Consider the following 26,937-nt stretch of genomic DNA (forward strand, 5'->3'; position numbering starts at 1 on the left):
CCTGCAGGTGGATGCTGGAGGGGCTGAAGCGATTCTGGTGCAGGGTAGCAGAGGAATTGAAAAGCAAAGGGGGGGCTGGGAAATCTTTACAGTTTAAATAAACCTCCATACTGGGACGGTGTGTATTCTGGATGGATGGGGTCACAAGATTGGAGCAGTGCAGCTTAAGTTGACTTTGCAAGCGTCACTCCATTCATCAAGTATTTGGAATATTTTGGTTGTGAGACTTTATATTTCTACCTCCACCAAGGAGGTTATGTAGTCACCCATGTCCGTTTGTTTATTGGTTGGTTTGTATGTTTGTCTGTTTGCAGGATTTTACAAAATTGACCCAACCGATTTCCATGAAACTGTGTGGAGAGAGAGGGCATGACCCAAGGAAGAACCCATTCAATTATGGTGGGGATCTGTTTCAGAGAGCACATCCAGGAATTTATTTTTCACTTGCGAGACATTTTTATTGATTTCTCAGAGACAACGTCATCATATTTCATCTTGATGATAAAAATCAGGCATATTTAGGAGACTGATATTTATGAGTGTGTGCAAGTTGGTGAAGATCCAAATAAAAATCAGGTGAATTAAAAAGTAGTTTCAGAAAGTGACTGTTGGGAAATTCTAGTTTTAAATCCTGATTTTTTTTTTATTCTGTTGGTTTATGTTTGTTTTCACGTCTCTTAAAAAATAAATCTTGATTTTAATGAGAAATAGTGATGGTAGAGGCTAAGTGGTCTGTTTTACATTCACCCATTCACACACATATTCATACAGTGCATCTATGTGCAGCACTTTTCTTTATGAGAGGGGGTAAGTTGAGGCTCAGTATGTTGCCAAAGGACATTTTGATCGAACCGCCATCCTTCTGGTTAGAGGACAACTGCGCTAACCCCTGAGCCACAGCCGAGGCTGTCTGAAGAGAGAGGTTTGGCCTGGTGATGATATAACGATTGTTTGTCCATAAATCCTCATATTATACCTTTTAGGGTACTTTTTTAAAATACTTTATAGTGATCATGTGCAATATGGATATATGGAATGCATTTATAGTGATTATGTGTGATATGGATATATAGATATGGAATGCATTTATTTATATGTGCATGTGTTTATGTTTTGTTAATACACTGGATTGAGTGCATTGTCTCTTATTCTGTTTTCTGTGCATCACTGCAGCAGCAATTTTAATTTTGTTGTATCCTGCTGATACAATAAATAAAGGTTTGTCCCTTGTAATTGTCACATCAGGCTCAAATCTCTCATAATCTCCATTTAACAGGTGAGGTTCAGGTACAGTTACAATGACGAAGCAGATTTTCAGTCAACATGTAGTAGAGTCAATCTTCAGTGTAATATCATATAAAAAGTATTATTGTATGTTGGGTTGTTTGCCTCTGTAGAGACATGGTAATGGAAAACACAGTGACCCTGACAGTGAGAGTCAAGGAAAATACATGTTCACATGAGCATGAGACGTTTCACAAACCAGGCGAGGTGTGCCCTCTTGTGGTAAAACATCGACATCACAGTCCACGTCTAACACATTACTTCCTCCGTATTAAAATTTCCAGCACCTTGGTTTGAAAACTCACCCATAAAGATACTTACCTCTGAATTACAGACAAATGGAAAATAAAAGAGAAATGAATAACAAGCCATTCACTAACTATGAGAGCATAGGTTTTTGAGAACATAGACTTTATTCATTTCCTATAAAAATGACACAAAAACTTTTAGCAGGTGCTTCAGGTAATCTTCACAGGGACGTGAGCCAGCCTGCACCACAGACTCGATCACACACCGAGGGCCATTGCACCTTCACATCACCACCTTCAAGTTCACTCCTGCACTTGGAGGCCGACCTGTACAGTCAACCACCAGCAGAGGCCGGGGTAAGCCTCTGACAAACCACTGAACCCTTTGCACTCCTCTTTCCCTGCTTCTCTCTCTTCCCCAACTCCTCCTTTTTACCCTTTTCTCCTTCATCTGGTTTTCCTTTTTTTTCCTCAATCGTCGTTGTGACCCTTCATATCCCTGAGCCCAGCTTCTCTGATTGGTTCCAGACGTGCCACTGAGCTCTTCTTGCCGACTCAACATTCCACAGCTGGAGACTGCACACACACACACACACACACACACACACACACACACACACACACACACACACACACACACACACACACACACACACACACACACACACACACACACACACAGTATTTGCTCTCTCTCCTCCTACCTTCCCCCTCTATCTTAGTCCAACTCAGAGAGCAAAAGAAGCTCTTTTTTTTTCATGGCAGTTAGTGAGCCTCAGACTGAAAAAGCTCCAAAACATTCCTCTGAGCAAGAAGACTGAAAAGCACTCAGAGGCAAAAGCCGCAGGAAAAAGAGGTTTGAGGAGGAGTATGAACAGTTCATTATGGCCATTATAATGCACAAACGTGAAATCTTAAAAATGACAAAGGAGCTTTTACTTACGAAAGAGTACCTTTTTGCTAAACAATCTCTGGCTCTCATATATACAACGTCGTCAATTGCATGAGGGATGTTTTCCTATGTGGGGGCAAGTGTTGGCGTTCATCCCATAACAGAAGGAAAGTTTCCAAATGTCTTCACCAGTTGTACTTAAGTGAAAACGCATGGTGAAACCTGCATCATCGAAAAGACAAAACGAATGAGAAATATACTAGCGATAAAACATTACAGAGATGTGAATAGTGGTCCATAAAAGTGATGAATCAGACAAATATCAAATTGCAAAACCTTTTTCATGGCACGCACAAAGAAAATGACTGTCCATAAAAATGCTGAATCAGCTCCAGATGGCGGCATGAGGAGCCAAAACAAACAACGGAGCAGCAACAGTGTCTTAAAGATAATGACAAAAGGCCAAAAAGTGGGTGACTACGACTGATTTAGATCAGGAGAAGAGTAGAAAGTGCCAAACTGTAGACAAAGCCATGGATGCTGAAAGTCTAATCATTTGATGACAACCCTTAGTCCTGCTGTGCCACAAAGACAATGTAATCTATTTTAAAGACCAGCTTTCAATACTAAGTTCTAATTATGTGCACAATTTTAGTGTGCTGCCCTCAGACGGTTTGAGGTCACTGGTCCCTGTCACCTTCCACACATTCACATTTAGACTTCTCCCTCATCGGCTAGTCGTCTGACAGCTGATGCTGACGTGTCAGATCCAAGCGGAAGAGAGAGGCAGGCTCACATAAACCACACATGCATCATCAGTAACAGTTCTCTGCAGCTGCAGAGATTACAACAAATCAACAAGGAAGGACGCACAAATGCAACAAAACAACAACAAAGAATAAAAACACATCTCAACTTCCGGTAAATACTGTCATGGCAAAGACCATTACAAAACTGAAAAATGAATTTGGTCCTGAAGAAGACTGACTGTGTATTTGGAGAACGAAGACAAATGGTTTTAGTTGATCTGTGGCTGCGATTGTCTTTCAATGGGAAGACCAAAGGAAATATACACCAATCAAAAATTTAAATGTCGGCATCAGGGAAAAAGGCGAGGAGTTGTTTTGTAAAACTGATTTTCTGTTGAACTTTTCCAACTGTGATCAAATTTAATTCCCAGTAGATCCATAAATGCTCTTCATGGATGCTTTGGGAGAAGAACTGTGTGTAAAAAGAATGATCTGATTTGTCTGGTGAGAAAATACCTTGAATTGTCTTGACAACAGAAAAGACGAGGGATTCAATTTAAAATCTAAATATCTGCTGCGCTCTACACAGCCCCTCAGCACTTAAAAAAATCTTTTTGGTTTCAAAATAGACAACATAAACGCCACAACAGGTTTTTCTTTTTACAAGTCAGCACATTGAAATCAGCCTCTCCGGCGTTGGGTCGGATCCAGCCTCGGGGCTGGTCAGACAGTCGCTCGCTCTGCTACTCTGGCTGCTCATTCAGCTCCATGTCCGACACCAGGATGTTCTTCTCGGCCTGCTCGGAAAGGCTGGAGCTCGTGCGGCTGTAGCGTGCCCCATCGTACGATCCCCGTGACCCAACAGTTCGCCGGCGGTACAAGTAGATCACACCGACGATCAGCACCACCAGCACCAGGCCCGAGACTATGATGACAATCAGAGTGGGCAGATGGTCGCCATCCACTAGGCAGAGACAGAGGATGGAAATGTAGATTAGCCAACATACAAATGGTTAAATTTCAAGGACACACACAAACATTGCAGCTGATGATCATACTTACATCTTACATCTGAGGTCTCAGCACCTGTAAATGACAGAAGAGAAAGTCCATTGATTAATTGACCTTGTTTATAGTTTAATAATAATTTTGATGGTACTTTTTTACACGCTTTTCGGTGTTTCTTTATTTGGAACCCATGCAAGGGCGGACACAGTTTATATCATTATTGACATTGTACAGGCTCCTGAACACAGATCAACATCTTCTTGGACTTGGACTTATCAAACACGAAAACAATTTCTTTTTCTCTTGTTTCGTTGGCTCGTCTGCGACTCAGACTCAACAGACTCAACTCAGATGATGCGGTCTCGTGTGAGTGCTTACTGCGTGGTCGTTTGCAGATGACCCCGTGCGTGCGATTTCTGCACGAGCCCGGCTTCCACAGGCCACTGTTGCTCTGGATCCAGAAGCAGGAGTTGGGAGACAGAAAGGAGAACGCAAGATCGTGCGCCTCCCAGTTGGTGTATGACATCTCCATGTCCTCGCTCCACACTAGACCCCTACCTGCAGCGGGAACACAAGCGCACATAGCCGGAGACATAAACAGACTTTCACTTTATCTTAAGGAGCGCACATTTTATAGCATGCTGAGTCATAAAGGTTTCCAAGATTGGGTTAAGTTCTTTCCATTAGCTTATCAAGCATGTTTCTGTGCATGTCAAATTATTTAATTAAGTAGTAATTATGCTGTTTAAATAAATTAACTTGTTGAAGATAAGGCACCTTGCTATCACATTGAGAGAAACGGTCTTTATCATGTTTCCTCTACTTAATTAATTCTTTCTTGATTATTCTGTAAAATATATTAATTATATATATAAATCTGGTTAAATTGACTGAATTAGATGTGAACAGATCAGGATAATTCAACTTAAAGTAGCACAAAACTGTAAAGTTTTGATTTAAACTTTCTGCAAGTTGATAAGTCTGCGGCTGTGGATGTTGTTCGAGGTTGGACCTTTCACGCTGATGCCCAGCCAAGCTCCATGTGCCTGCTCCGCATAGCTCTGGATGTGTTCCGACACAAATCCGTTCTCCGTCTCATCCAAGATAGAGAGAAGCTCTGCTCCCTCTAGGAGAGAGAAAAAAGAAAGGAAAGGAAAGGACAGAAATGGAACAAACCAGAATTGATTGTGCATGGAGATTTACCAGTGGTGCAGCAGGCTCAATGAAACACTTCTAAATTTAGACATATTGATGTGTTTGGTCAATTGTTTGCACTGGAGAAGGTCAGAAGTGTTGTGCCTAATTGGTTTTCAGTTCAGTGTCGTGAGGCCGTGAGGTCAAACGCAGCAGGAGTCTGAGCAGAATGTGACGAGTGTAAGCGAACGGAGAGCTTCCGCAACTCTCCCCTTACCTTTTTTACAGGACATGCGAGCATCCTGCTGTAGTCTAAGGGTTTGCAGGTTGAAGGCGTAACAGTGGTTTCTGAAAGGCACCCAGGCCCAATCCCCTACAGAGTTGGGACACTTGCCAGGGTAGATCCATTGGTGACTCACAGGCTCGTCTGGCAAAGAGAAAAACATAAGGGATTAACTAAATTTAGTTTAACTTGAATGAAATTCAAGTTTAGGTTTTTATAAAATGTAGACTGTTGTATGTTGTTGTTGTATAACAAATAAATACCACTAATTTGACAGATTGCAGCATCCAGTTTAGTATCACAGGGAGTAATGGTCCACTGCCCATTAATGGTCATGTGACCGCATCCAGCCATGTGATTGGGCTCCCCATAATTCCAGTTGGAATACGACACTTCTTCTTCACCCAGCCAGGTGAAGCTCCGTCCCTGAAAGCATCAAAGAAAGTATAAGTTGTGAATCACTGTCTCCTGTGACTCTAGTGATGAATTAAAGTTAAGTCGCCAGGCTCACTCCGTAGTTGTAGAGAGCCACCCAGGCCGGCCGGTGCAGGCGGTTGATCAGCAGTGTGAGGTACGCCTGCTGGTAGGGATCCTTCACCATGGCCAGAGTCCCATTCAAAGATTCACACAGGTGCAAAGCACCGGTCCAGTCCAGGCGCTTCTCCACCACACGATATGTCACTCCGCCCAACTCCACAGGCTTCGACAGGGAGGCAGGAATCAGGGCAGGCGCGGGAGGCAGACCTTGGTCTGAAGAAACAAGGTTCACTGTATGTCAACACACTTCTCCAGTTACAAAAACACACAGTTGAGGTAATAATGAGCGCCACACCTTGATGCCTTTGACAAATGTAACCATTATTCTCCATCTCACAGGCTCGGGAGGCCCACATGCCGGCGTTCTTCTGCGGGTTCCCATGAATCATCACCACGCAGTTTCCCTGAGAGGTGACAGTGACATGATCAGAACTGGAACAGGGCTAAGAAAACACTAAAGCATCAGAGCGGCGGTTGGTGAGTGTTGTTGTGAGTTGCCTACCCGAGTCTTGTTTTGGTGCGGTCCGCTGTTGTCGAGTGGCTCCCCAGGGCCCCAGTTGGTGTAGCTGAGCAGGCCAGTCTTGGCCCACTGGAAGTGACCTTTGGAGTCTGAGGTCAAACCCACCCAGAGGTCAACACTGGCGTTGTTCAGCAGGGTGGTGACGAAGGCTGTGGGGCGGAGAATCGATTGTGTTACAGTGTGCATGTGCGTGAAGAGACTTGGCTAACAAACTTAAGAAAAGGTTTAAAGATGAATGGATGGATGGATAGATAGATAGACAGACAGACAGATAGATTGGGTCTAACCACCTCTCCTCTGTTTGTGAGTGTTCTGCTATAATTACCTTGCTCCAGATGATTGGTCACCACTGCCAGCACCCCTCCCTGAGTCTCACACCTCAACTTGGACGCAGACCATGTGACCCGGTATGACTGATCAAACACCCTGAAACACTTCACAAGATGAAGCTCAGGTCAGTTTGAGTCTGGACAGTTAAAGGTGCATTGCATAAAGTATTACTATTCAGTTGCTATGCCTATCCTATCTGCTGTACAACTAACACGATAAAAACACAATGAAATCTACCTTATGCTGATAGGACGCCCATCCATCCGGGCAGCCTGCGGGTGGGTGGGGGGATGATGGAGTTGGAGGAATGGTGCCTGTGACGTTCACTCTTTTACAGATGTAGGGCAGGTCAGAGTGACATTTCTGGTCGGCCCAGTCCGCTGTTTGGAAGTGACAAACACAAGCGCGAGTTAAGTGCACTGCTTTTTCATTTAGCCTCTTGAGGTCTCGCGGCCCGGCTGCTTGTACCTTTGTTGGCCGACATGTGAACACATCTGCGATCACGGCTGAGTGGATGCGGCCTCCCGAGGGCCCAGGACACGTAATTGAGCACTGAGTGGTCAGACCAGTGGAAACGGCCGTTGTTTTCGTAGGTGTGAAGTCCCAGCCACCAGTTATCACCCTCTGCTTTCACCATCTAAAACGTGAGAGAGAAACTGTGAACAAGGCTGCAGTGACCTTGAATATTCCCAGTTTGTTTAGAAAAAAAAGTACTGCAGATTTATACCACAGTGTTATTGTAAATGCACAGTTATATCATCCTGAACTGTAGTTACACGGTGTGGTTGTGATGCAGTACGCAGACACCATAATTAATGGTGATTTAGGTTCAGTATATCACGGTGTTACCCAGATTAAACCGGACCACTTGCCGACACCATCATGATCAATCGCATCTTCGGGTTAAATCAACTCTTATAAACGATGATGAACATTTTGATAAAGTGTCCAGTGCCTTGTGTAAAGTGCTGGCCAGGAAAGCGTCTTCCTCAGCTGAGTGGACGGATGCCAGCGAGGAGTCAAACCAGGAGCAAATCCTCTGGGCCTGGTCCCAAGTGGAGCGGTGGTCAAAAAATTTATACTCAGCCTCCTGGAAGGGAATCCACTCGGGCGAACTGGTGCCTGAAAGAACACGTGGCGAGAAACATGGCCAGACATCACAGGAAGGTTTTCAAACAAACACTTAAGAGATTATTTCATTATATTCATAAAACCGACCTTCAGAGACTTCTGGTTCCTTCTCAACAGTACCTAAGAACACAGGAGCAGGGAAAGGTGTGTTAATGTCATGCAGCATGAGACGGAGGGAGAAATGACTAAAGATGTAGCACAAATTAGAAAACAACATTTCAGATGGAAAATTTAAATATGTCCAGGACTAAAATTCCAATTTCATCCTCGGAACCTTTTGAATAATTACAAAGAAAAGGTCTGGTGTCGTTGTACCTCTGGGGATCTTGCAGATCCAGTCTAGCTCTGAGTCACAGTGCATGGCCAGCCATGTTGTTGTGCCCAAGTCTGCTGCAGCACACTGCCGAATGTTATAGTAGTACCGGCCGAAGTTCTGGTACGTGAACTAACACAAGAAAGATAAACAGATTCGGATAATTTTAAATTTTAATCTGTTAAATTGCTTTTTTTTGGAGCAGATATCTTTTCATTACTCACAGCCAATCCATCGCTCCACTTCCAACTACCATTGTCCATGGGGTTCCTGCGGTTGAGGCCAATCCAAAACCAATGCTGCTCATGGTCCTCGGATATCCTAAGGACCACAGCTTCATCATCATCATTGTCTTCATCATCACAATCATCATCATTACCTATCAGCTGTTCAGAGGTGCCCACCTACCCGAAGGTCTCATGGAGGACCTGAAAGACGAAGTGCTCTTCGTCCGGGCCGCTGATGCTCAGCAGGTCGGCTCCGTGTCTCCGGCAGAAGAGGTTAGCCTGCAGCCAGCTCATCTTCTTCTCCTGCTGCGAGGAATAAAACAACTGCAACACAGTAAAGAGGTAATGACATATTAAGCACAAATTGTAAAGTTCGACTTAACTGCAAAGACACAAATACCAGCGTGGACAATGTGAAACTGGGATGAACCTTGTAGCAGTAGCGCAGGTAACTGTTGCTCTTCCAGCCCCTGGGACAGGAGCCACTGAGACTTGGGGTAGGCTGGGGGACGGGCGGCTCGGGGCTCAGAGACGTGTCCTGGTTCTGTCTACAGATGAATTTCGCCTTCGATGAAGCACAGTCTTTCACCTCCCACAGACCTGTTGCAAAGCCTGTCGCCATGGAAACGCAGCCATGGTTGAAGTTGGCTGAAATAGACACAGGGTGAAACGTAGGTGAGTAAAGAAAACAAAACACATCGAGCTGATGAAACATGTGGAAATAGACGAATGATTAGGAGAGGAGAGAGGAAATGTGATAACTCATTCTCTTATAAGCCACTGAACTCTATTCCTCTAAACTCTCTTACTGATCGTCATTACGGATCATACTCTCAAAAATGGTCTGTAAAAAAAATAATTAAGACATACCGTTCCTACAGCTTTTCTCACAAGAGGTTTTATAATAATAATAATATTAATAATAATTTATTATAATTATAATAATATAATTATAATAATCAATTATATACAAATACGGGAATGATAAAAAGTAAGAACCAATCCTTTCTTCTACAACTCGATCATTGGTCTTTATTAAAGCCTTATTATGAGTTTATATAGTCTATGGTACTAACCAGGGTCAGTTTAAAAATATCATCCCATGACAAAAACCCTCAGATAAAGTTTAAAATGGAAAACATCAGGTTTTATCTGCCGCACAGGCAATGATTTTCTCAAATAATCAGCTTATCAATGCTGCCGTATAGAGCCAAATCAGGAAATCAGCATTTAAAAGAGAAAAAATCCAGTAAAATCCAGCTTCTTCTTTGTAGATTAAATCCAAAACTGGCCCTTGTTCAGAATGGACCTCATGATTTGGCCAATTGAAAATCCACAGCGATAGATTAGAGGAAACTTTAATAATCCCCTCAGGGGAGTGAACTCATCATAGCAACAGTGGTAACAACTAATAGACGAAGCAAAATGAAGGTAGTCCTTGTAAAAACATGTTGATATGCTAATTATAGGTGAAATAGATCTAAAGGTTTTTAATAGATTTTTATCAATATACAATTAAATCTGATTCCTCTTGATCACTACATGATTTGCATCCTTTACAACAACCTGATTTTGATTGATTGATTTGTTTCTAGTTGTCTGTTTTGACAACTGAACTCTGTAATTCTGTAAATCATGTCTTTGAGCTACCTGGCTCCTCACGATTCCAGTTGGTGTAGGACACTCTGTCACCACTGAGCCAATTGAAAGACCCGCTTTGATTTTGGAGGCCGATCCAGAAGGAATCTCCAGAGCGACCGAACAGCAGGCTGTTTGCGAAGGCCTGCTCGAACCTGTGGAGGTTTAAAAAGGGGCTTTAAGGAAAGCAAGCACTGACAAAGCAGACAGCGATGACTTTCAAGGTAATGTGTATGTGTGTCAAGGTATGTGGACTTTGCTGTACACACCTATTTGTGATGGTAACAAGGGTGGCACCGTGGACCTCACAGGATTTCCTGGCTTCATCAAAGGTGAATTGGTTTTCTCCCACCCAGTAACAAGCTGGACTGTGCCACTTCCAGCCCTGAGAGGAGAGGAAGATGAAGACAAAGAGGAAAGGAAGAGGAAGAGGAGAGGCAATTAGGCGGATATGGAAATCAACCACTTCCAGAGTGGAAACTTCCACCAAAACTCAGTGGATTGGTGGATCCAGATCAGGGGGCAGGCAGATCCAGGAAATTTTTTTTGCACTTTTTTGACATTGCAAGATTTTTCAAAATTTTCACTGTTTTCCAGGAATAATTAATGGATCTTGACGGAAACAATAACACAGCTAGGGAGCAGATAACTGTGAGTGAATGTGAACTTTGGTGCAGCTTGGTTGAGTTTAAAGGGACTATTAAAGGGAATGAAGTAGCGCTCTATGGAGTACCATTCTGGTTCAATAATTTAAAATCCCTGCATGGGCATCAAACTACATATGCAGTGCTAAATTTTATACAACTAATGTTTCAGTAGCAGCACAAAGGAAGGAAATATGGCAACAACAAACTGGAGCAGTTAAAGGAAAACAGCATCAAATAGCATTCAACTTTTTTGGGGCGGAGGACGTAATCGCTCCATTTGAAATACTAACCACATCATTCCTTTGCCCTTAATCTTCCACTGAATTTCATTCACATCTGTTAAGTACTTTAAAACACATTCTACTCACTAGCATACAGACAGACAAACAGGGGAGGTGAAAAACACAAATGATCTCCCAGAAAACAATTGACTTCATCACTCCCAACAGACGTGAGTCCACTCATACGAGCTGTGTTTATCCTGAATGCAGAATTAAAAAAAAGAACAAGTCTATGCACGCACAAATAACTGCTCCCTGGCCTCAATCCCTCCTGTCAGCTCTTGCACTGTATCTGTGGAATTGCGCAGATGCAGCCAACACGCCAAGGGTCGTGAAGGGTGAGATATTGAGCGAGATCGGAAGGGAGAAAAAATGAAGCTTCTTGTGAATAAGCTCCACCTCTTGCTTTTTGTGCAACCACGTTTGGCATCTAGACAGAAACCTCAAATATTATACCTGCTGGAGACGCCTGATCTCGCATCTCCTTAAAATATTCTTTATTTTCTGCAAAACGTCAGACATCTTGAGTATTTTTCCATGTGTGTGGTAAATGTATGAATATTACACCTTGATTTCACCAATATGAACAAATATGCAAATATTATTTTAAACCCCATACCCTCACTTTGATTTTACAAGAATCCTTTGAGTGACACCTTATCAAGAGAGAGATATTCCCTGAAGGCAGACATCACATTCAAGAGGCCAAAAAACATGTTCCTTGTGCCAGGAGGCCACCGTGACCTTGACCTTGACCTTTGACATTTCATCACCCGTATCTAACCAGTTGATCAAGTGAACTTCTTTGACAAATTCAAAAGGATTTCTTCAAGGTGGTCTTAGATAACACATTAACAAGGCAAAAACAAAGAGGTTTGAGAGGTTGCAGTGACCTTGACCTTTAACCTTCCAAATAGAATCAGTTTATCTTTGAGTCCAAGTGAATGGTTGTACCAAATTTGAAGAAATTGCATGAAAGTTTTTTTGCGTTCACAAACCAAACACGTTTTGTAAGGTCACAGCGATCTTGTCACCATTGCTGGCAGGGAGGCATAAAACCGATAGACAGTAGCACCATAAGCTTTTTAGTTACCAAATAACCTTTGGAATATCAAATTCAAAAATCTCAAGGACATCTGGTGTACTATTCAGCAACTGTATCCTTAAACATTTAAATAATCACAAAAATGAACACAGGAACCCAGGGAGTTTGCATTTCCATTATTTTAGGGCCCCCCTTGTGTCTGAGGGGCCTAAGCAGCTGCTGACACCACAGGCTGCCTCCAACATTAGCAATCAGTGTTTTCTGATGTCGCTGTTTATTCACTCATGAAGCAGCTGAGCTACCCTCATAATAAAATCACTATCTTTCGTTATATGGAAGAAAACAATAGTTTGAGGAGTCGCTGCTCAAAATGACGACATCACAATAACGAGCAATCTGTTATTTTTTTTGAGGAATGAGCTCAGCACTGGATGGGGTAAATGGTTTTGGGGATCATGTGGTTAAATGTTGCACAGACGGTCAGCGGGCTCTCGCTCATTGTTGTTTCACATGTTGCGTGTAGTGAGATCATCTGCTTGAAAACAAGCCCCGCCGCCGCAGGGCCCTGCAGCGCGCGCCATTCCAAATGACCCTTGTCACATTACCACCCGTGACGCCTCGCTCCCTGGGGAGCGGGGGTAAAGATTCATTACACCAAACAAATGGTCCATCCATACAGAGATCTTTGTTGAACGTAGCAGCGGCGAGCCAGCACGACCCTCGGCTTCAGATCATTTACACCGTGAGTCAACACATGAACAAACAAATATATAACACTTCTTTATATACACAGACACACACTATCATATCTTTTCTCACTGTAATTATCCCCTATAAATCACACATCACTGATAAAGAACCCACTAACTTTGACAATAAATATTTTCCGTAAACAGGAGGGAAAAGTCAGGTATGATCTGCTTTATAATCTCATATGGAGAGAATTAAGAAGTGTGCACTCAGAGACAGATGTAGATGGATCCTCCAGATGTGGTTCACTTCACCATGTGGGTGAAGTAATGGGCGCCACAGTGCAAGTTAATGTAGGAACTGAATGCCCTTTCTGAATGAAGATACAAACATCTCAATTTGATTTGTTTTTACATTCATTTTGGCTTCTGAAAACTATGCATGAAGCCAAAGTAGTCTGTGTGTATCTGTGTGTGTGTGTTTCTGGAATGCCTGTTAAACTTCCATGTCTTAAGGGAGTGATTTATGTTACAGTTAGAGGCCCAGGGCAGACGAGTGGGCCAGCGGACGGGTGAAAGCTGGACGGCAGCTCTGGGAAAAGGGGTCAAAGGTGAAAGAATGGCTGAAATATTATAATAATAAGAATAATAGTTATGTTCCCCTTAACACTGCAGACTGTCAGCAGCTGGAATAAGATCACTGACATGTTCTCAGCAGAATCTTGAGGAGAGAAAAAGAGCCCTACTTGTTTGCAGTCCTGGTGCTGAGGTTTCCCATCACTCTTTGTTCCTGGTTTCTTGCAGATGGAGGGCAGGGCCAAATTACAAGGGCTGTCATCCCAGCGGCCGTCCTGCACATGCAAGCAAGACACAAACAAAAGGAGAGAGCACAGCTGTTAAATATATACAAATGGAGGAGAATTGCTGACCGCCCTTCGCTGTGAGGTGACTAAGGCCCCCAGGCTTTAGGGAGGGGTCAGCGTGAGGGTGAAGAGGGTCACTCACGGGCCCCCAGATGGAGACGCAGTCCTCCTGGGTGTTGCGGAAGTTATTGGGTTCAAACGGGTGCCAGTATGTGAAGATGACAGGTGTGTGGTCGGTCCACTGGAAGTCCATTTGCATGTTGGTGTCATGGAGCCCTATCCACAGTTGGTCAATGTCTGAGAGAAGACACACACAACACAATAAGACAGTTATGGGAGAATAATTCATGGATCTTGATGAACAAAATCAGGCATGTTGTGGACTGATATTTATGAGCATGTGCAACTTGGTGCAGGATCCCATTCTAGTTTAGCAATATTTTTTTACAGAAAGGATATAAAAATCCTCCAGAAAGCTTTAATTTGGTTTTATTCCTCTGTGCTGACGACAACCAGACACGAAAAAAAGTGTTGTGATAGATCTGAGTGTGTGGACTCCCTCTGATCCACTGGATTTCAGTACAGTTACCTTTTTTTGTCTTTGCTAAGCCTGATGTTTTTGTCCTCTTCGACACTTATACAGAAAATATTAAAATCCCTGACTGCCCCTACTGAGAATATATCAAATAATCAAAATGTACATTTCATTCTTTCACTTTAAAGACAAGAGGAAATCCATGTGGAGCAGCCAACTTTGAGAGCAGGTAACAGATGTCCAGTTTAAGCTTGAAACACAAATCTGCCAGAAACAGTGAATAAACACAGACAAAGTGAAAAGGGAATATGATTCGTAAGATTTCATCTCATGTAATACAGAGGAAAGGTTACAGTGCTATAAAAAACAAATCACCTTTTTTCAAGTTGCGAATAATGAACTCCAGCTCCGGTAGGGTGTGAATGCTGACCAGGTTGGCCTCCATCTTCTGGCAGGTTTTCTGAGCCGTATTCCAGTCACTCTTCTCTGAAGTCAGTCTGTAGCAGCCGGCCTGGAAGGCCTGAAAGCCGACATCACACTCGTACTTCTTATCATCTGTCCAAGAATCTGTAGGAGCAGAAAGATAAAAAAACAATCAAGCTGTGGACATAGCACCCTGGCTGGACTGTTGCTACTGTGTTTCACTTTAATGGATGAATGCTTGTGCACAGACCTGTAGTGAAGGGGTCCAGGGTGGCATTGGGCCTCTTCTTACAGACATACGGCAGAGCAACAGAACAATCGCGGTTTTGCCAGCGACCTGATGACTCAGTTCTGATCACAACACAGTTGTCCTCATCTTCGCTATTTGGCTGGTCTGAGGATGAGACATAGAAATCATGAGAACATCACTAACGTCCTCGATCGAAGTACAAAATACTCTAATAATAGTAAAAGAGTGTGGCTGTGTTTCTTTGAATTAAAATGAGAAGGCCTACACATTCAGCCTTCTGTGGGAAACAAAAGTTTCAAAAATATCAGGCTTCAAAGCTTGATTTGGACTCCAGGCTAACCTTGTTCCCAGTTCAGATATTTGAGTGGTGAGGAGTCGACCCACTGCCAACCCCCGTTGAGGTCTAGGTCATTGAGGCCAATCCACAAAGCAGCGCTGTAGGTGGTCAGCAAACCTACAACAGCAGGACAACACCTATCAGATGATATCAAACATGAAACAAATGTTTCTCTGTGTGCTTTTGAGAGGGAGGACACAAAACAAGGTGACTTTTCAACACTGCTTTCACTCACAGGCTGAACAACCACTCAAGTCACAAAGGATTTTATCTGTCAACGCAGGATTGAATAAAAAACTGAGTAAGAAAAGCTTAAGTATGAGCATATATTGGCAACACAACATCAGAAAAAATTAATAATTCCTTTTGGAAGATTGAATAAGCAAACCAAATAGACTGTGTTTGCCTGTGAGACATTCTGCTGTAAGCACATTTGACTGCTAATGACTTTTGAGTTTGTCAAAGGCAACCTGTGAAACTTAAGGTTGACACGGTAACACAGCCTCCATGTCCGAGGTCTCACTGGACCCCAGAAGTAGCTAATTTCAAGTTTCAAGAAATCAAGGTACAATTCATCACTAAGACGAGAAGTGAAACATGAAAATAAAATTCCAAATGAATCATTTGCTTCCCTTTTTTGTATATTGTGTAAATAAGTAATTTTTCAACTGTTTTTCTACAATGGTCCTGAACTTTTGTTTTTAAACACAACAGCAAGTCACATTGACTTTACTTATTGGCTGTTCGGACATTGTGTTTTCTCATTTGTCTTGTTTTTTGATTTGTTATTGTGTTCTCTTAGTTGCCATTGTTTTTTTGTTTTTTGATGAGTTTTTTTGATTTGCACTTCTGGGTCACTATAGATTGTCTCATATTTCTGATTTATTTCTGATGTGTTCAGATGTACAGCTGTGTTCAGTTCAGAAGCAACATGTGTAACAACAGTGATAAGGTATATGTTCAAGATTCGTTAACAGATCATAATCAGATGATTTTGTGGTATAGATTCAGACTTTATCAGTACTGCATCAGTACCTCACAGAGGTTGTAGGCAAAGGAAAAAAACACATTTATTTAAGAAGCTTCACCAGATGTGATCACCTTCTTCATATAAACATTCACTGACTTTACCATTAATGTAGGTCTGCTCATGCAGCTTGGTGATGCTCAGCAGGTCTGCCCCCTGCTGCTGGCAACTGATCTGTGCCTCGCTCCATGACAATGTAGCCTGGAAGTTGAACTGGTAACAGCTGTCCGTCAGCGGGTCTTCATCCCAGAATGTCTCACAGCCGCTGCCTGAGAGTGAGGGAAAGACACGAGTCAGTCAGAGCAGAGGAGAAAGTTGGAGGACACAAGAGTTGATTTGGTTGAAAAGAAGCTGTGTGAAAAAAAAAAAAAGGTTCCAGTGAGCTGAGAGATGTAACAGTACAGTCCTGAACTGGCAAACTGATAACTCACTCTTGACAGGACAAAACCCCCAACGCTCGTCCTTGCCATAGTCAAAGGTGGTGGCGCACCAGAGGTGACCGTCCTCACGGCCGATACTGGTGCAGCTGTGGAACCACTGGCCATCGTACAGAAAGGGCAGGTAGCAGGGCCGGCCGTGAGAGTTGCCCTGGATGGTGTAGATCTCTGTCGGGAAAAGAGAGGGGGAGACTGTAAATCCCTGATTCGCTTGAGTTGCCTAAAGTTATGGCTGCGAGCTGTGCTGAACTGAAATACCTTATCTGTTTTCTCAGCGACTCGTATAATCAAACAGAGGATGATATTCCAGTCAAAACAACAAAGTCAACCAGTGGTCAGCAGAGGGAGGGGCAAACAAATAAATAAAGGCAGATTATGAGGAAAACTCAAGATTTTCATTATGAAGTTGACATGAAAATCAGCAGCTGTGGATTTAGAAAAAAAAGTCTAGATTTAAATATTTATATTCTAAAGCAGTTTCTTTTAGCAGTGATCCCATGTTGCTTCATGACATCACCAAACTAAGTCTTTTGTTATTGATTTTATTGATCCGCTCCTAGCAGCTGAAGTTACATAAGAAATGTTTAAGTTTAATTTTATTTGTGAATTTTATTTTGAATGTAAAGAAAGCAATACCTTTTTGAATATTTATATTTCAATCAAGGAGGTTATGCTTTTTGTTTATTTGTTATTTAGCAGGAATATACAAAAACTACTGAACGGATTACCATGAAATTTGGTGGAGGGATGGATGGGGGGGGTCAAGAAAGAACCTATTCAATTTTTGTGCACATCCTGATCAGGGGACGGATATAGTGAATTTAACTGTGATTTCATGAGGGAACTCTTGGGCCTTGGCGAATTCTATTTAATAATCTATATCTGATTTCTGCAGTTTCGAAATTGTCTGAGGTCATCGAAAAAGAGTCCATTCGTTCTTTCCACCAATGTTTGGTGCGAAGAGAAGGCCAACAGTGAGGGAGAGGGAGAGAGAGGGTGAGAGGGGGAGAAAGAGTGGGAGGCAGGATCTGTAGTGTTACCAAAACACGTTAGGCCAATGGAAAGTAGGGCAGACATGTTAAATGAGGGAGGAAAGATTTCTGAAGCTCCCTCCCTGACTTCCCCCTGTGCTCCACCACTGTCTGGCTGCAGTGGAGCTGCTCCCCCAGTTGACTAATGTCAGAGGTATTCCTCTCCAGCAGCGAGTTGACTCCACAAAGAAACTTGTGAAGATCGGCACATGACAGTTAAATATGTCAATGTACCAAGTGCCACAGCTCCGTTGCCAAAATAAAATAAAAGAGGGTGAGAAGAATCACTGTAGAGCAGAAAGTCGTACAGCTACAGCGAAGTTCGTCAACGAATAACCATGACATTCGATGCGGGTAAGAATGGCACTGACAGCGGAAATGAGGCTTAGCTGCAAACCAGCGTGGTCAGATTTAATCTAGAGTGAAAACTATAAATAAATACAAATATACTTGAGGGTAAGGACAGCTTTGTGTGTTTACTGGAGTTTACAAACACCAGCAGTGTTTTGCTTGGCTTTCTGAATGTCAGCCAGCCGTGTGCCCTGGAAGAGCGTCACAGCGACGTCCATTTGATCAGATGCAGCTGTGGCACCTACAGCAGTAAGACAAACTGCTGCAGAGAGGCAGCGAATCACACAGGGTAGGAGCGGCTGATTGGTCACTGCAGCTAATGGGAGAGGAGATCCTTCAGGCCATTTCATTGCTGAATGAGGTGCAGACTCTTAGATTTCGTGTAATGTCTGGTATCTCATTACTCACTTTTGTTTTTCTCACATTTTGTATTTTTTAATTCACAATTACTTTTAAAGATTAAATATGTAACAATTCCTCATTAAAGTGTCCAAAAACAACTAGATCCAGTTATATATAGTTAGAGTTATATATTTTGTTGACTTGTGTATCCAAAATGTTTCCAACAATATTCAAACCCACAGAAATCAAGGTAATGGGCCATATTATTTTGGTTGCCTTATAATTGCGTATCCACAATATCCACTTTTCTCATGGCTTTGCCTCTCTCTGCTATAACTTCTGGGAAAAGTGACCAGTGAGCCTGTCAGCTGATTATTTACTTTAATTTTATTCCTTCCTTCCATTGTTTGTATTTGTCACTTGAAATTATTTGATAAGTACATTTTAAGTGTTTATTGTATTTTATTATGTTACTAAATCTTTGGGTTAATAAAAATAATCACATTCCTATTGTTATTGTATCTCTTGCAATTGCATTTTCTATTTAAAACTCAGCATTGACTAGAATGTATTGTTTGAAAATGTGAATGGAAATCTGGAAGTTTTATTATTTTGAATTGAACCAAGTAAAGACTCAATCAATGAATCAGAGCTACTGTGATCCTGCTTCTTACCACGATACATTTTGGTACACAGGTCCTGCATGCCACCATGCAGAGTCCATTTCAGCTTGGAGGGAGAGGAGGCGGAGGAGGAGTTCAAAATCGATGGCGAGGGAAGGTAGTTGTTGAGGTTCTCCAGCACCGTGCCACAGGTCCAGGTCCAGCGTACTCTGGGGGGCTCCCGGTCACATGTGTACACACCCAGAGGAGACTTGTCTGACTTGGAGGTGAAGTTACCAGTGGTCACTCCCAGGCAAAGCGAGGAGCCCAGGTTGAGCAGGCGTCCTCGGGTCACCCACTGCCAGCGCTGGTTGTCTTCCTCACAGGATTTTGACAGGACGAGGGAGTGATCCTGCACCCCCAGGCATCCGTTTTCGCCCTCATGGAAGAAAGCAAACACGTCAGAGTCCAGCGGGGCTGTGTAGAGAGAGAGAGAGAGAGAAAGAGAGAGAGAGAGGGAAACAGTGGTGTGAGTCGATAATGCTGATGAAAACAGGATCCCATGTTAGCAGCTAGTGGGGCAAGAGAAGAGGTCAGGGAGCAGATCGATATCTCCATTACTGGATGGGATGCTGGGTGACCACTAGTTTGAGTAGTGGACTCTGATGTACCTGCACTTCAGAGGTATTAATCCTCTAGTAATCCTGTAATAACCCTAAAATCCTGCATGCACATTATATGGCAGGGGTCTCAGCGGGAAGTAATTGAAATGACATGCTATAAACTGTGAAAAGCGGTTGCACATGTTTTTAATGTAAGGTTAGGAATCAGGGTTGAAGTATTTCACGGTGCATCTCAAGAAATAACCTCATTCCTCGGTTTGACCTGGAATAGCCTCTCTCCTTGTTCAATAGCTTGTGGTGTGTATTTCTTCTGCTTTAAACTGCGGAGAGAGAGCGGTGCTGGAATATGTGATGAGACCATCATGGGAATCTGTGCAGTGACTCATCCATGCATTTGACTCGTGTAAGTGAATGTTAACAAGTGTGAATTTGATTAATATGATGAAACTGTAATGGTCCTCAGGGGTAAAATGACTAACTGTTTTCACTCTGCAGACTTCTCCCCACCGCACACTGATGTCTTTTACTTGGGTCTGATTCTCCGTGGAGCTATATCTGCTCGTGAGGTGTTACCCACAGAGCCTTACTGTATTCTCCTGCATGGTCCTGACATCCAAAATAAATAAAGATGTTAACAAAAAATAGCGAGTTACTGAAAAAAATGTGTTGAACTTGACACATCCGCAGCAGTGGCTGGACGCCAGACCGAGTGACTGGAATTTCGGGAACAAAACCCGACACCCTTTCTCTGGTTTTCCTTCACTTCTGTTTTTCTTTTCTTTTCTTTTCTTTTTTCTTGCAGGATTTAGAGATTGGTAACCAAAAGGCCAGGACGGTGGATATGCTGGTGTGAGGTAATGACTGCATGTGAAGTTGGGAGACAGGAAGAAAAATAAGTGACTCTAAATTAAAACTACAACAAACATATCCCCAACAGCTCCTCTCCCTGACGTGAGACCCTCAGCCTTCCTACTTGGCCTGCTCCTGTGAGAGGCCAGGAAGTGGGATAGGTGAGATCACTGGGCATTTGCTTGAAAAACACGACTCTCATGCGTGGGTACTTCAGTCCGCTCAATGCCTCGTTTCCTACCCCACAGCCGAAACACTCAAACCTCCTGTGCTGCTTTTATGGACACAGAGACAATGAAGTCTCATCAAAGGCCCCCATATAAAAATCCCTGTAATCTGAAAGAGACGACTGACACGCCCCCTCTCCTCCTCTGTGGTTGAGTTTCTCAGAAGCAGCGTTAGCTTGTCTGGTCGACAGCAAACACAGCAGCACAGCTTCAGTGGCAGAGCGGCTCAGAATGAGTTTGAAAAAGTGCTCTGTGTATAATCAGATATAATCCCCACCCTGTTCTTTTTATAAAGCCATCCATCTTCCACTAACACCCAGCTGCTGGGCCTGTTTGCAGCCAGTTTATTGTTTTAAACTTGAAAGGTTGAAATCAGAGCAAGTGTACTGTCTGACCGGGACACCAAAAACCTTAAAATCCCACACGACGGCAGAAAAAGTAGAACGTTTGTCCAACTAGCACAAACTATCTTTCCATAATCCAGGACTCAAGAAAATAGCAAGAATCTAGAAAGGCCCACAGTTTCCTCACAAGACCACATTTAAATTGACTAGATCCAGATTTTTATATTAACATCTGTCCCATTCAGCAACGATCAATGAAATCAAGAAATCAATCAAATCAACTCCCTTTCTCCCAATGTTAAAAAAGTGTCAATATCAATCCAGGATTGGAATGGGATTTTCCTTGCTTCACACCCCTTCACAGAATTTCATGGAAATCAGTTGAGTAGCTTTTGTATAATCCTGCGACAAAGTTGATTTATTACTTCATCTATAAACTGTATGTATTTTATCAATAATCAATATTTTCCTTAATAATCTAATTAATTGTCAGAAAAGAGTGAAAATCTCTTTCACCCATTTTCCAAATCTTGAAGTTGACTCATTTAAAATGACCACATGTTTACAATCATAGAAAACTGATTCATCGAAGAATCATTTCAGCTCTTACAATCATACAGAATATTTTGCATCAGTTCCTCATAGTCCATATAAAACCCTCTATGACAGACTCCCTGCTCTGATTGGCTCTGCTCTGCAGCTACAGTGTGATTTCTGCCACGACAACTAATAGAAGGTTGTTGCTTAGAACTCAGCTCAGGATTTAGCTACAAGTAAAAACTATGTGGATATTTGTTTAGCCGGAGACATACATGACAATAATTCAGTCACTTGGTACTTTTCACCATTCAAATAAAAAGCATTTATAGAAAACAGACCAGAAATCGGCTTTTCGCACCCGAGCCCTGCTTGTAAAAATCAGCACAACATTGTGTTCAATCCACTTCAGTGTGTGGATGTAAGGCTCAGTATTAACGACAGTATGAGAAGTTCCTGGTGAAAGCTGCAGAACCACTCGACAACCTGAGGCTTAAGTTCCAGACAGCAAGAAGCAAATTCAAAAAGAGGTTTTAATGCCAGTCTGCGCGGGGGACACGATGGGATGTTTGATGTGCGAAAACTCCCGGGCAATCAGAGAGAGTGCAGAATTCCAGATTAACTTTAAGCCATTGAGCTCTATGAAAGCTCAGCCACAACAGCTCTCCAGCTGTGATCTCATCCTCTTCTCTGCCCTGTCACCCCCTCTTTTTCTTTTTTTCTTCCTCAACACTGAAGACAGTTTCCTGCTGAAGAAAGAGACTGAAACCCACGGCCAAGAACAACCAGCAATACTCGCCAAGAGAGGCAGATATTCCCAGAACCTCCACCTCCTCAACACAGTCTGCTGTTGCATCAGGTTTGAGAACAATACTTAGGCCTGTGGGTGGCTAATCAATAGCAAGTTTTTATTGTTAGATAATAGTGTGAGTATAATGAACTTCTCAATATCACACTGTTTGGTGGATGAGTGTGACTCACTGTTGGAGCCAGATAATCACATTCCACCGAATTGTTTTGTCCCAGATTCATGTATCTGATCTAACGATCTGAACTGAAGCACAAGCAAAAAGAGCTGCTCTTCAACTGGTCAGTGTGACACAACGACAACCAACAAATAGGCAGGAAATTCCAGCCTGCTGGGTGTGTGTCTTTGGTGTTTTATGGTGGTCTGGTTTCTGAAGCAATCCAAACATGTGGATGGGTTTTACTTCATCCAAGGAGCAAGGGAGAGAAGAGCAAGGGGGGGCGTTTGAAGAAAAGGTTATATTTGCATTTTGCAGCCGCACTCAGAAACAGAGCTAAACCGGAACCTTTGGGAAATTTAGAAACCAGAGTCAGAATGAGTGAACACTGTCAAAAACTTTCCATCACTCCCACACGTATGCACAGTATAATGGAGATAGCGCCTTATCACGGTGCAGGTTTAAGCATGCTTGGAGCTCAGGAGGAGCTGAGAGCACAGCAAAATAAAGGACATCTTACTGTACTGTCTGGGCACAGGAGCTGGGCGATCTAACCAAAAATGTCATCACGATAAAAAAACAAATTTTAGTTGATTTCAATAAATGCCAAGGGATTAGTTATTAGTTTAAAGACTGCTTTTTGCTCCAGAGTGGGAGTGGATGAAGTCAGACAGTTAAAAATGTTTTATTTGATTTATATTGATCGATATTGAACTTATATTCAGATAGTTATTGTGTCACTCATGCAGCCCAACTGGAGCTTCTGGAGACTCACTGTCATCCCACAGCCTTTTAAATTTCTCTCATGCCCAAATAAACTCTGCAGTTCTGCTTCAGTCATACACCAGGAGAGAATATCTGAATTTCATATAAATAATCCTGAGTATCATCAGTGTCACAGTTCAGCTTTCATCCATTGTTTGCCACAGATGAATCAAAGAGAAATGTTGTCTTTTGATAATGAACAGTAGAAGAAAGGTCATAGCAACACGCTGAGCTTCTGCAGATCACAGATATATATACTGTATATATTCACTGTTAAACTCTGCTGGGTGAGAAAAGAAGAGAACAAATCCAAAGAGGCAACATTTGGTAAAAACAAATGAACAAATCCTTGTATCCCTTTGCGTCTCCACCATTCGGATTTAGAGTGATTGAAAAGACATTCTCAGGGGAGTTTGTTGGCAGATGTGGGCCGGTCATTTTGAAATGAACAGCTTCAGATAAATTAGGATCTGTCTTAGGAAGAGAGTGTGAAGAGCAAGTGTGTAAACCCACATTATTTCAGTGTTTAAAAAACATGGGACATTAACATGACAACTTAACAACTAAACAACTGCTTAGAGATCAATGGGATTAAATGATAACACATCAGAAAACCTTTGGTTTATAATTTGTTTCATGAAAGCTGCCTGTGTTATGATGACCAGAGATGACCCAGATCTAATATTAAATAGTTGGGTACTTACTGTAAATGTATTTTCTCTGTATATGCACATGTATGAATACACACATTCAGAATAACAATCTGTATTTTATGGACATATGGAGTAGAATCTGGATTTAAGGGACATATCACACAAGTAGCTGTCTGTATTTCACAGAAATATTGCAGCACATGTATAGAATAAGTCCATATTTGATTGTATAATGTTGTCTATAACATTTCTATGTTTGTATCTTATTTATTTGGATTCTGACTTTATTTCTATTTTATTTATTTCTATATTACTACCTATGCAACTACTTGAATTGAAACTACAGGGGATCAATAATAGTCTAATCTGACTGTTTTAATTATTTCTATATACATTTACAATATATTTCATGGATATATTTTACATGTAGAATCTGGACTTAAGGGACTTGGTGCACAAGCACTTAGTGTTTCACTGCCATATTGTACATGTATGGAATAAGTATCTTATTCACATGGATTCAGTTTCTTTTCTTATTGTATGTCTTACTATATCTCCCTATGAGGCAACTTATTTTTTGCTGCTGTTTCAAACTGAATTTACCCTCTGGGGATCAATAAAGGTACAACCTATCTTATCTTATTTTTTATGCCCTACAACAATTCATGCAGTCCACTTCATAATGTCATTCCCTCACATTGCCGTAGGAGGGTCAATTAAAGTTAAAACAGTATGAAAAGGAACATTATATATCCATAAATCATATACATGTATTGATAAAACAATACATGCTATCCACTTCCAATCTGATCTTTGCCAGTAAACATTGTTTGGGTGGCTCTTCCCTGTACACACCATCCCATAACACTGTAATGACTGTAGTAGCTGTTCACTGGACTGAATGTGTTAATTGCAGCGTCTAACAGGATGTAAAGGTCACATCTGCCCTCAGGTTGTCCACTGAGCCGTCACTCCACGTCACTTCTTTTTTTTTTTTTTTTTACAATGTCGACTTAAAAAAAAAATCATCCGGAACTGAAGCAGACACGGAGAAAGAGAAATCGACGCATTCCCCTTTAGCTTCAGCAGCTTTAAATAAACTTTTACGCATAGAATCTAAATCAAAACAGAGAAAGTATAAGCGTGCAGCCCCAGCTCCCTCCCCCTCCTCCCCCAGCTTCTCCACATCTGTTTCCACTCACTGCTCGGACTTTTGGTTCGTGGCATACCAAAGCACCAAATGGTTGCGCGCGCACACACACACACACACACACACACACAGAGAGCTGCTTTCTGGCAAGCTTTGCTTTTTTCTACAGTTTTATGACAAGTCGTTGCCAGAACTAATGCACGATAGCTTCAACACACAAACACGCGCACACACACAAACACTTTAAGCATGAATGAGATTTAAAGCGAGAGTTGAGATCTTTACGCACCGGAGTCGCTCCTCTGCAGCTCCACACTGAGGATGAATAAATATAAAGTGCATCTGTACAGGAGAAGTTGCCGGTTTCTCCATGTTCCCCTCGATTCCTTTTTTCGGTCGCTGCCTTGCATGCTCACAACTGGGCTACAACACACACGCAGACCCGCGCACACATATACACGCACACATACACACACGCGCGCTGCAGGAAAAACCGAGGAAACCAGAGGAGGAAAGAAAGTGAACAAGTGTCCGAGTGTCTGACTCAGAAGACGGATGATGCAGAAGAGTTTCACCGCTAGAGCTCCGTCCTCCTCAGTCAGATGAGACTGGAATGAATGGAGTAGCGTCACAAGCGTGTGTGTGTGTGTGTGTGTCTGTGTTTGTATGGTGCCCAACCTGAGGTCCGGGGGACCTCCAGCGGCCTCCTTTCATGAGGGCTGGTCAGAGGATTTCAACTACAGGGAGAACGTCCTCTCTCTGCACGTTCTCAGTCTTGCTCTGTGAATTCTGGAAGATAAAATCGAATTAAAACAAAGCTGCATTTTTATCAGCCGTGACGGAAACATGACAACCAGGTGAACAAACTGAGTAATTCTTCTTTATTGTGGCACCTTTTCATGCGCAACATCAAACCCAAGCCACAATGGGTGCGTTTGCACCGTGTGACAGCTGCGTTGTTGATCTGGGAGCATGTCTGCTGCATGAGGTCTCTGGTATGACTACATTATATCCTCAAATAAAAGTAGGCCTATGCGTTCAATCAGTGTTTTTCTGAGCTGCACTGTCAGAAGCCGTAAATAAAGCAAGCAGCCCTAAATGTCACCAGTCTACATTCAGTGTCATTAACTATCCCTCCATTTGTTTTTAAAACCATATTGGACATATGACTAGAACTGTAAAATGTTTCTACTTAACTGTAGAATCTTCTTTTGCTCTTTAACGTAGTGCTTTTAGTCCCAGTCAGGACCCTGTACAAACAATGACTTGCATGTTTCCAGTGATGTTAGGGTCGGGGGTTTGGCTGTTGGCTGTTGACTCTGATAGCATGAAGTAGCTGTGAAGCCTAGGTTACCATGTTGATTGAACCAAATTTAAAGTGAGCAAGCCTTTTCTGAATGAATCCCAATGGATAGCTGGATTAAAAAGGAAATACTTCATATCATTTTAGCAGTCATTGATCTATAAGCATATTTCTTCGTAGACAAAAGCTCCTGGAATATTATTTTAGGCAAGCTCAATCATTATTTACTAAAGTTTAAGTCTCAACTTTGGACTTTTTCTTCTGTCATTTCAATTACAGTCCATTTGTTTTAGCCAAAGACTAAACAAAATAAAACACTTTCAATAGACCCAGTATGTTGCTCAAGCTAATTTCCTTTCACTACAAA

The 26,937-nt window shown here is 42.3% G+C and overlaps 1 protein-coding gene across 1 annotated transcript; it reads right to left on the reverse strand.

Moving 5' to 3' along the window:
• Positions 1–1,678: 1,678 nt before the first annotated feature.
• Positions 1,679–25,915, reverse strand: mrc2 (mannose receptor, C-type 2). The gene is made up of 29 exons (XM_069524817.1): positions 25,557–25,915; positions 19,227–19,631; positions 16,823–16,996; positions 16,496–16,660; positions 15,368–15,481; positions 15,028–15,171; positions 14,730–14,921; positions 13,962–14,116; positions 13,703–13,807; positions 10,564–10,679; positions 10,307–10,449; positions 9,087–9,304; positions 8,838–8,980; positions 8,654–8,750; positions 8,432–8,561; positions 8,204–8,236; positions 7,941–8,107; positions 7,454–7,622; positions 7,223–7,365; positions 6,981–7,089; positions 6,638–6,804; positions 6,431–6,539; positions 6,110–6,348; positions 5,862–6,024; positions 5,593–5,742; positions 5,194–5,307; positions 4,560–4,739; positions 4,236–4,259; positions 1,679–4,137 (listed from the first exon to the last, which is right to left on the reverse strand). The coding sequence occupies exons 1-29, from the start codon at positions 25,675–25,677 to the stop codon at positions 3,917–3,919; spliced, it is 4,410 nt and encodes a 1,469-aa protein (XP_069380918.1). The 5' UTR covers positions 25,678–25,915; the 3' UTR covers positions 1,679–3,916.
• Positions 25,916–26,937: the final 1,022 nt, after the last annotated feature.

Source organism: Paralichthys olivaceus, chromosome 5 (genome assembly GCF_024713975.1).
Source record: "Paralichthys olivaceus isolate ysfri-2021 chromosome 5, ASM2471397v2, whole genome shotgun sequence".
Lineage (NCBI taxonomy): Eukaryota > Metazoa > Chordata > Actinopteri > Pleuronectiformes > Paralichthyidae > Paralichthys > Paralichthys olivaceus.